This window comes from Pelobates fuscus, chromosome 1 (assembly GCF_036172605.1).
Source record: "Pelobates fuscus isolate aPelFus1 chromosome 1, aPelFus1.pri, whole genome shotgun sequence".
NCBI lineage: Eukaryota > Metazoa > Chordata > Amphibia > Anura > Pelobatidae > Pelobates > Pelobates fuscus.
The window spans coordinates 149,800,829-149,811,667 of NC_086317.1; the positions used below are offsets into that span (position 1 = coordinate 149,800,829).

The window sequence follows — 10,839 nt, forward strand, 5'->3', positions numbered from 1 at the left end:
TTACATAGTATCTTACCTCACATACAGTATAATAAATATAGTGGCGCTGAAAACAGGTCTTGATAGAGAAGTTAGTTGTTTTGCAATAAACACTTCTTGTAGCATTTTAGTAAATCATTTGGTAAGATATTGCTCGGAGAGAAGTGTCTCTTAAATTTATTAGATTATTTTTCTTGATGTCATCGCTCGTGGGACCAATTAAAGTTGTGAAAGATTTTGTCTGTTTAATCCTCCTGTGTTTTGCGATGTCTGTTCTATGGTAGTAAATTAGGTAAATATTTAATTTCCTACAACTATCAATAAAAGTACTAGTTTTACTGAATGCACACAAATTGACAACAGAAATATGTTTCTAGGACCATTTGAAGGGATAGAATTTAAGACACAAACAACCAAAACTAAAATAACAATTCTCGTTGCTAATAAACAACAAAATACTGGATATGGCACCATAAATCACCTGTGGCTCAATCACTAAAATAGTTCACACACTAGTACAAAATAAACCCAAATATGATAAAGTGAAAGGGCACACAAATAATATATGTATTCCTCCTTGATTTTGAAGAGGTGTGTGTTTTTTTCAATTTATAACCTTTAATCTAAGGTAAAAAGGAGAAAAACCTTTCATAGCATATTATGGTATCACACAATCATGTGGTTACACTTAATGGTCAAACTCACTATTTCAAGAGCCATAAATATAAGCTCTATTTGATAGCAGTCTTGGGAATATGCAAGTTTCACCATCCATATTAATGGGATAACAGGAGGGACACACGAAGGAGAGAAAACCAGTCCTGATTGGATCAGTACTAGAAGCGGTGGGAGTGGAAACCGGAAGGAAATGTTATGAAAAGGGCGGTATAAAAAGAGAGGAAGTGTACTATGGTTTTGTATATGCACATGAATGAAGATAAAATGCTGTGCTGTGTAGCTGGTTTTTAATTTACTTGTAAGACTGGTGATTTTACTCCATGCAAGCTGCGCCCCCTTAGCTGAGATCATCAAAACTGATGATCTCAGCCAAACCAATGCTTTCTCATAGTAAAGCAATGGGAAGCTATTGCACATGTCCGGCAATACGCTGGGCTGCACTAATCAGCATCTCCTCATAGAGATGTATTGAATCTATGCATCTGTATGGAGATGTTCAGCACCTCCATGCAGAGCGTGGAGAGGCTGAACGTGAGTTCTGCACACTGTGGAGCACTGACCCAGTAATCAGTCACTAGACGTGTTCCTACGTAGCAATGTAAACACTGCCTTTTCCCTGAAAAGGCAATGGTTACATTGAAAAGCCTGCAGGGATAGACTATACACACCAGAAAAAAAGTACATTAAGCTGTAGTTGTTCTAGTGACTAAGGTATAGTGACTATCCTTTTAAGTTTGACCACATGATTGTGTGATACAATGCGATGAGGGACTTTTTCTTACTGCAAAGGTAAGACAAGAAGTTTACATAGGGATAAAAAGTAACAATTATTAGCTGCAACAAAAAACAACAGCAAAACAAAACCCAAAACAACCAATCTTTTTGTAATTAAACATTATGAAATTATAAAGACATGTAAACAGAGTGAATCGTCAAGCGCACAAAATGGTGAGGCTTGGATACGCTGGACGTAGCAACAGCCAGGTTCTGATTTAACACCCAACCCATGGGCAGGATGCGACAGGCAAAGTTAAACTTACCCAACAGCGCCTGCAGCTGGCGCAGCTGAATCTTCCACATGCCCAATGCCGCCGCCACCTGTGCTCATAAATCCTCCACCTTATCCGCTGGGAGACGACATTCCTGTGCCACTGAGTCCATCTCAATGCCAAGAAAGCTTAAGCACGTAGTTGGGCCCATGGTTTTGTCCGAGGCCAACAGCACCCCGAAAGACTTAGCCACCGACTGCACCAAAAACAGAAACCGTGCACACCTCTCCGAATACCCTGGTCCTAGGAATAAGAAATTGTCCAACTAATGCAGAATGGAGTCGCAGCCCGACTCCATACGCACTACCAACTTGAAGAAGGGGGTAAAATACTCAAAATAGAAGCAAGAGATCGAGCATAGGAAGACACAGATCCACAAAGCAGTGACCATCAAAACAACACACCAAGAGATGATGGCACTACGGATGTCCTGGAAGCAACCAAAAGGTGGCTTCAACGTCCGTCTTGGCCATGAGGGCCCCATGACCCGCATTCCGCACCACCTCATCAAAAGACAAGTAGGACACCCTACAATGCTCCTCTGAGATGTCGTCATTCACTGAGCCCCCAAAGGAGTACAAAAGGTGGTGAATCAGTCAAAACTTACCCGCCTCCTTCTTGCGGACCACCCCAAATGTGAGACCCCAAATGTGAGACCCGGAGGTGCGGAAAAAGAGAGGGACCAACATACGCCCCAACACCACTTCCTTCTCGAGCTTGTCCCGAACCACATAAGGATGAACCCTGACTGAGCGAAGGTTCTGACGCTAAGCTGAGGCCCCCAGCCCTGGTGAGGAATCCAAAACTAGTCCCAAAATCCTGCCAGTAAGACGAGACAGGGGGGATATGATAGAAACATTTAAATACATAAAGGGAATCAACACAGTAAAGGAGGAGACTATATTTAAAAGAAGAAAAACTACCACAACAAGAGGACATAGTCTTAAATTAGAGGGACAAAGGTTTAAAAATAATATCAGGAAGTATTACTTTACTGAGAGGGTAGTGGATGCATGGAATAGCCTTCCAGCTGAAGTGGTAGAGGTTAACACAGTAAAGGAGTTTAAGCATGCGTGGGATAGGCATAAGGCTATCCTAATTATAAGATAAGGCCAGACTAATGAAAGTATTTAGAAAACTGGGCAGACGAGATGGGCCGAATGGTTCTTATCTGCCGTCACATTCTATGTTTCTATGTTTCTACTGCGCAGAACCCTAAAACCCCCACTATAAAACCTGTAGAGGGTACTAATGTACTCATGAGATTTTTCGGAACATAAATATGCCTGTTTTAAAACAGTAAAACTTATGACAATAATATCAATGATTTTGTAGTTTTGTGGGAATTTAAAAAAAAAAAAAAACTAACTTTGGACAGGGTTTGTGACTAGCGACTACTAGAGAAAAAATGGGCATACCCCATCTTGAATACCCTGGGTTGTATACTTTTGCAAATGGTATGCTCATTCATGGGCTGCCAACATAAAACCTGTACATAGGGGGTACTGTTGTACTCATGTGACATTGCTGAGTGTTTAAGAGCACTAAAACATATAATGACATCATGATATCATGATTGAAGGGGCATGATTTTTTGTGAAAAATGCTAAAAACAAAGATGAACACTAACTTGTGACTAAGTGGCCACTAAAAAGATTGGACATACCCCATTTTGAATAGCCTGAGATGTCTACTTTTGCAAATGGTGTACTATGAAGGTGATCATTTCATTCCTGGGCTGCCATACGGTTTCATAGGCAACATAGACAAATTTTGATATGTAAATTGGACAAGCCCGTAACTTTCCAAAGTCTCATAAAACCTGTAGATTGGGGTACATTTGTACTTGTGAGACATCGCTGAACACACATGAGTGTTTTAGGGAAGAAAAACGTATAATGATGTACTAAGTAGAGAGATATACTGTGTTCTGCAATGCCTGGATGCCATAATTCAAGCTTTCTGGCTGAAGTTGAACTCCAGGCAGTGCATACCTGCCCTGCAAGCTGACTGGGTGTTTGTAAATCCATCCTGCCGCCTCCAACATTCCCAGGTGAAACACACTGCTAGCAGAGTGCGACAACGGTGGCGGTAATACCGCATCAGCGCACCATGAGACAGGTGGGGACCAGGCTGACATTGGAGTGGAAAATGCATAGACAAGCAAGGGGAAACTACAGGAGGATGAAGTGCTGAGGGTAAGCAGTCTGGCATTCCTAGGCTTACTGCCAGCAACTGTGACATTGGGCCTGCAAAATGGCGCCATTTGGGATAACATGCCCATGAAGGGCGTAAGCTGAACAGAGTGCTGAGCTTCTGGCTGCATCTTACCTCTGAGGTGGAACATCATACTCATGTGTTATTAGCACCTATGCATGTTTACTTGTTTTGTTTATTATGCTATACTTATAACTTGTATCAGGAGCAGTCTAATCAGTTTAAACCATCATATTAGACTTCTATGCCTAGACTTCACTAAACCATAAATTCACTAAACCATAAAACTAATGCTGTTCGCTCGAAATGCAACACATCTGTATTACTTTGTATGTTGACGTGCTTGCTATGACTGTTGGGACATTGCAGGCTTGTTTGTATTTTGAATATCCTGGGTTGTCTACTTTTAAGATGGGGTTAATTTTAATTCCTGGACTACCATACGGCTTTAAAGGCAATATAGGGCCAGCAAACCAATCTGGCAAATTTCAATGTGTAATAACTGAAATGAGCAAGCTCTTTATTTGACCCTGTAACACCATGAAGTCTCTACATTGTTATACCTGTGGGACATTACAGCATACAAATATGTGTGTTTTATTTTAGTAAAAGCCAGAGGTGGTCCAAGGATGCCATGGCCCCCCTACATCATGCAGTGCCCCCCACCCCCCAACCCACTGAAATTGAAGCTGGGACCACTGAGTCTCCCTTCACTAGCTGCAGCAGCAAGTGTTTTACCCGGCGGCAGTCCACAGAGGTGGGTGCATCGGGGCCCCTACCAACATTTTTCTTTGAAGAATTTAATCATGGATTGAAGTTCCCACGTGCGGCCAAAGGTGGCACTGTGCTAGGAGGAACTTCCTGCTAGGTCACAGAAAGCAGCGCAGGGGAGAGTCAGTGTGTGGGGGTGGGGGATTCAGTCTGTGTGCAGGGGGGGGGGGTCAGTCTGTGTATGTGTGGGGGGTCAGTCTGTTTGTATGGGTCAGTCTGTGTGTTTGTGTGTGTATGGGTCAGTCTGTGTGGGGGGGTCAGTTTGTGTGTCGGGGTCAGTCTGGGTGTAGGAAGGGGTCAGTCTGTGTGTGTATAGGTCAGTCTATGTGAAGGGGGCAGTATGTTTGTGCATGGGTCAGTCTGTGTGTGTATGGGTCAGTCTGTGTGTGGGGGTCAGTCTGTGTGTGTGTGTGTGTGTGTGTGTGGGTCAGCCTGTGTGTGTGTGGGGCAGTCTGTGTGTGTGTGTATAGGTCAGTCTGTGTGTGTGTGTGTGTGTGTGTATGGGTTAGTCTGTGTGGGGTGGGGGGGAGTCTGTAAGTTTGTATGGGTCAGTCTGTGTAAGTGCTTGAGCTCCAAGAGCAATACCTCTTATCTCGTGACCTTCCCTGTACCCGATGGATAGGCAGCCTTCTTAACCACCCCGGATCTGATTGGGCCACCCCCTCCCTGCAAGGTGAGATCAGGTAAAGGGGAATATTCTTTTTTTTTAACAACAATTATTAAAGTAAAAATTGTAAAGCCCTTCCCTATCCCACTCTACACCCCCCTGAATCTAGTACATCCTCACAGACAGTGAACCCCCAACATACAGTACACTCCCACCCACACAGAGTACATCTTTGCATACACACACAGTGCACCCCTCACACACTCCATCCCACACATCATCTCTTCACCCACATGCACACTTCATTCTCACATATATTCACCCCACTCCACACACACATACATACATACTTCACAACATTAAGCACACATGACAGGTGCATTGTCGCCATATGGGCAGGAGGAGATGTACGCTAACAATCCAAACCCCACCCGAGACCCAATCAAACGCAGACACCCCAAGGTATGCGTCAATATGTCCACATCTTTATTAAATAATATAATAATAATAATAATAACTTCCAAATATATAAACTGAAATATGTAAAATCATTGCCCGCCCCCACCCAACCATGCGTCAACAATACATTTCCCATACATCATAAATAAGGCAATGACCCATATTATAAACATTATTATAACAATATAACGACATTTAGATATATTTATACACAACTCAACATAAATATACACAAATAAAGTGCAACATAAATTAATCACCTCCTGGGTAGGGGTATACCTGGATACCCTTACCCCACCACAGTTCTGAGCTACTGACAGGCTCTAAAATCACCAACATAACACCAACATTGTAACCAACCAACCAACTTGTAACCAATTAACCAACGTCCTTAACTCTTCTCTCCTCCCAGGGAACCTTTTCTCCCTAGCCTTCCCCTCACTAAACAAGGCCAGAAACCAAGGGAGGGAGGGAGGGACCAACACGGACTGGTGAGTTGATTAATAGTGACAAGGGATAAAATGGTCGGCTTATTTATACTAGGCTGACCCCCAACCCCCTACCAATCACTACCCACCTGTTCTCCCCCTAAGCCTGCCTCCAAGCCCTGTCAAGGCCCTATTCCACTTATGCTGCTCATATTCCATAGGGCTACAATGCAACCCCAATACACATATACTCTCACTGCAGCCCCTAGATGCACACGCACACACTTTACAGGCCTCTCAGCACACACAATCTCAAAAGCTTCTATACATGAGCATATGCTCACACTACAGCCCCTACTTACACGTAGTACACCATAAACAGACTCCTCTACACATACCTCACCACAGCCCTTTCTAAACACCATGTAAAATTATCTTACATCTACTGAAAATGTTTTTCAATTTCAGTGAAAAGGTGTCTTGCCTGTAATAAGGAAGGCACAGCGATGGAACTACAGTCAGTGCTGGTTTTGGAGTTACTCCAGGGCCCATTGAGTGGCCTGTGCACTTAGGGCCACCAGATGGGCATGTGTCTTCAGGGGCCCAACCAATTTTGCACCAGGGCCCTCTCTACATTAGTTCCCCTACTATGCAGCAGCTTCCCCCTCACGCAAGCTCCACCCCCACTCTCTAGCAAAGGACCTTGCTGCAGGAAGAGGCCTGAAAATGGCTTCCCAGTTCTCCCACAGTCACAGCATCTAGTGCCAGGTAGGCTTCCAATTCTTAGTATGACAGAGTGATCTTGTAGGTTTATGTGCCTGCTAGTGAGTGAGCTTGTGTGTGTCAGTGAGTTTGTCTGTAGTGAGCTTGTGTGTGTGTCAGTGAGCTTGTCTGTAGTGAGCTTGTGTGTGTCAGTGAGCTTGTCTGTAGGTAGCTTGTGTGTGTATCAGTGGGCTTGTCTGTAGTGAGCTTGTGTGTGTGTGTCAGTGAGCTTGTCTCGTCATTGATAAACTCAGCCATGGAGGCGGGTCCAGCTGCGATGAAACTGGCATGGCGTCGGAAAAAAGGTTTGTAAAAACACCTTCTCATGCAATCAGAGGAGGCAGGTACCTAAACAGACACTCACTGACAGGCTCACAATCTCTGACTGAGACACAAACTGACAGACACACACATTCTGACAGACATACACTGACAGGCACACACTTTCTAACAGAGACACACACACTCTGAGACACATACACACATACACTCACAGACACACTGACAGACACACACATTTTATCACACACTCACAAATTGCTATTTTTATTTAAATCCACCCAGCCTCCCTACCTGAGTGGATCTTTCCCTGACGTCCAGTGGGGCTCCTCTCTAATCTTCCTGCAGTTTGTCTCTGCCCCCCTGCGCGCTCAATGTAGTGATGCTGAGGCCAGAGTGACGTCATGTCACTAAACAGCACACAGCAAAGCAGAGAGGAGCTGCAGGAAGGTTACTGCTTCCTCGGGCTCCCCGCAGTGTCCAGCTTTAAAGCTCCCCGTGGTGTCCGGCTTCAATGTTTTCTGTGTGGCTTAGCAAAGGGCTGACAAATCCCAGGCACCAGGGCAAAATTTCTAGTAACCATGGCTACCTGGCACCTGGGATTGTTCGAGCCCTGTGTGTATACACACACACACACACATATATATATATATATATATATATATATATACACACACACACACATATATACATATTTTATAACTGCCCCCCTACTTTTTTGTCCCTGGACCCTCATTTCCCCTCCCTTAAACATGAATCCTGGAGACGCCACTGGTAAAAGCTAACAGTATTATGACATTCACAGTGAAAATGTCATGCAGAACTTGGAAAATAACAACATTTCTTAATTTCTCACACTTTTTTTTTTAGATTTTACACATAGTAAATTGTGTTCCAGATATAGATATTTGATGTGAACTGAGAGCCCCATTTGTCCTGAACAAAGTTATGTATATTAAGTGTGAGTGCATTTAATATGAAAGATGTGAATTATGGTTGAACAAATGTATAGCTCAAATTCGAGGGTTTGTTTTGGTCAGAATGTGTACAATTGCCTTTGCCCTTAAATTGTTAAACCTTACCTGGTTTTACCTCAGACATTGCTGCTTACTGCGGAAAATATTTGTGTTTTATAAATAAAAAGTATATAAATAAAAAGTAAATAACAATAATAATGTGGATTGCAGTCTTTTGATACAGACTTCTTTTGACCCGCTATTTTGTTTAAATTTCCAGCACATTGATGTCACTGTGCCCCTTGCTGTGCACAATCTGCCCTGGACAAATATCATGCCCAAAATACTGAAAAGATAATGGTTTCTTTAAATGTGTAATTCAAAATAGTTTGGCTTACCTTATTTTGGAGTATTATATATATATATATATATATATCTCCATTCCCAGCAGTGCGTGTTTATGTGATATTCACAGGGCTATTGACTAAACTGAGAATTCAAAGTAAATTTCAAATGTACTGAACTAAAAAAAATCTAAAGTTTGAAAGTTGGCAATGCGTGAAATTTGAAATTTCACTTTGAATTCTCACTTTTATGAATAACCCTGTGAATTGATGCTTTCCGAGATGTTGGTCCATTCCTAAGCATAAAAAGATACATAGCACAAGTAGACTATACATAGTTTATAGCTTCTGACAGTTTATGACTCCCTACTTCTAGCAGATTTATATGTCCAACATGTGCAAAGGGTACATTTTTAAAAACACTGCCTTATATGGACAGACATTGTATTAGGTCATACAATGAGAATTCATCAATGAGATGAATTTACAGTAAGATAAAATACAATTTAAATAATTACTAAAATGCAATGTTACCATTTAATGCTTAGGCCAGTGAACATTGTCAGTTAGCAAACTACTTTATTTTATTAACATTGAGCAATAAAAACAAAACACTCGAAACAGACTAAAGTCTTTCACATATAGGCATAGACATTGCATTTATATAGAACAGAACATATTTGTTTCTTGTAGAATGAAAGAATTGTATGTTATATGACAGTCTATACAGTGTCCCATTGTACTTAATAAAATAAGACTCCAATCTTAGCATAATGCAGGCTTAGTTCACTGTGTTATTTTGATTTGAAATAAACAGCATTTTCAAACAGTGTGTTTTGTGCAACTACAAAGTTATTGAAACCTCTTTTAACATATGCTTAGAATTTCATTTCAAGCATGCAAGGAGATCTGTCCTTCAAAGTTTTTGCTAATACAGTACAGATGACTACTGTTTGTAGATTTTGTTTGGTCCCTCCATAGGGAAACCTTTGCCCATTGTTGTAATTTAGGATTGGTTGAAATGATGAGAATAGGACTTAGTGCAGAGTAAGCACAAGACAACACTACTCTGGCATCATTTGTATCTGGTTTTACATTAGATAAGGTCAAGGTATAGATCCACATACAGTTATCCAATCCATATAATAGAACATAGAATACAACGAGCAAAATGACTGCTCTCGAAGCCTTGTACTCAACTGACCTCCGTTGGATTTTGTCGGAGCTCCGTATTCCTTTTATTGTTCTCTGGTGATGAAGCAATGTGTATACAATGTAACAACTGGCGAGAGCCATCATCCCCACAAAGAGAAAGTCCCTAGTGGCAAAAACTATACCATTAGTAATATAAGATACATATGTTAAAAAGTCTGTATCACAGTAGACCAAGTGGAGGGTATATGGTGAAGTGGAATTCTTTATGGCATTGGCATACATGAAACTTGTACGGTAAAGAGCTAGATTCATTAACAGGATGGCTATAATAATAATCAATATATTTTGAGAAACTTTTTGTTTGAGATAACCCCAAAGTTTGACGTTGGGGGCAATTAGGATGCATTGGTGGCAACTGAGCAAACTGGTGCTGCAAATGGACATTGAACGACTTACTCTGTATGTATATCCAAACAGTTTGCAATTGGCATCGTCAAATAAGTTCTGTAGTCCTACTGCATGTAGGGACTGTGGGATGACACGTGAAAACACAATAAAAAGGTTTGCTAAAGCCAACACTGTTAAAATAATATTGTTTGGAAGCAGCTTCTTTTCTATAATCCGGGTAATAGAAAATTTCAGCACTATGTAGATATTGCCTGGAATGCCAATGACTGTGAAGAGAATGAAGAGGAACGCTTTAAGAAGACGGATGTCCATTGCAGTTCTATTAGTTAACCCACCTGCAAGTATACAAAATGTTGTAAGAAAGACAGGACTGCTAACAGAAGCAGATATCATATTTCCCCTGTTTTTTTCCTCTTTATTGTGCCCCCTGCAGTCCCCTGATGGGAAAATAATATAATGTTTTATTTTTTTCTCATTTTTTATTAAATTTTATTTAAAAGAACACTATTGTATAGTTATGTACTGTAGTGTTGGAGTAACTATTTAGGGGCCCACCCCTTGCCCACGCCTTACTTTTTCTCCATTGCTGCGCTGGTTTCGCCACTGCTTGCCCCGTTCCATGGCTGAGATCATCAATTTTAACAATCTCGGTCAATCCAATGCTTTTCCATAGGAAAGTTTTGGGAGGCTACTGCATATGCGTGGCAAAATGCCTCGCTGCTCCAATCAGCATCTCTCTAATATGGG

General features: G+C 41.6%; 1 protein-coding gene across 1 annotated transcript; it reads right to left on the reverse strand.

Annotated features, from left to right (window-relative positions):
- Nucleotides 1-9,420: 9,420 nt before the first annotated feature.
- On the reverse strand, nucleotides 9,421-10,404 carry LOC134600508 (olfactory receptor class A-like protein 1). Its single transcript, XM_063445025.1, has one exon. The coding sequence runs from the start codon at nucleotides 10,402-10,404 to the stop codon at nucleotides 9,421-9,423; it is 984 nt and encodes a 327-aa protein (XP_063301095.1).
- Nucleotides 10,405-10,839: the final 435 nt, after the last annotated feature.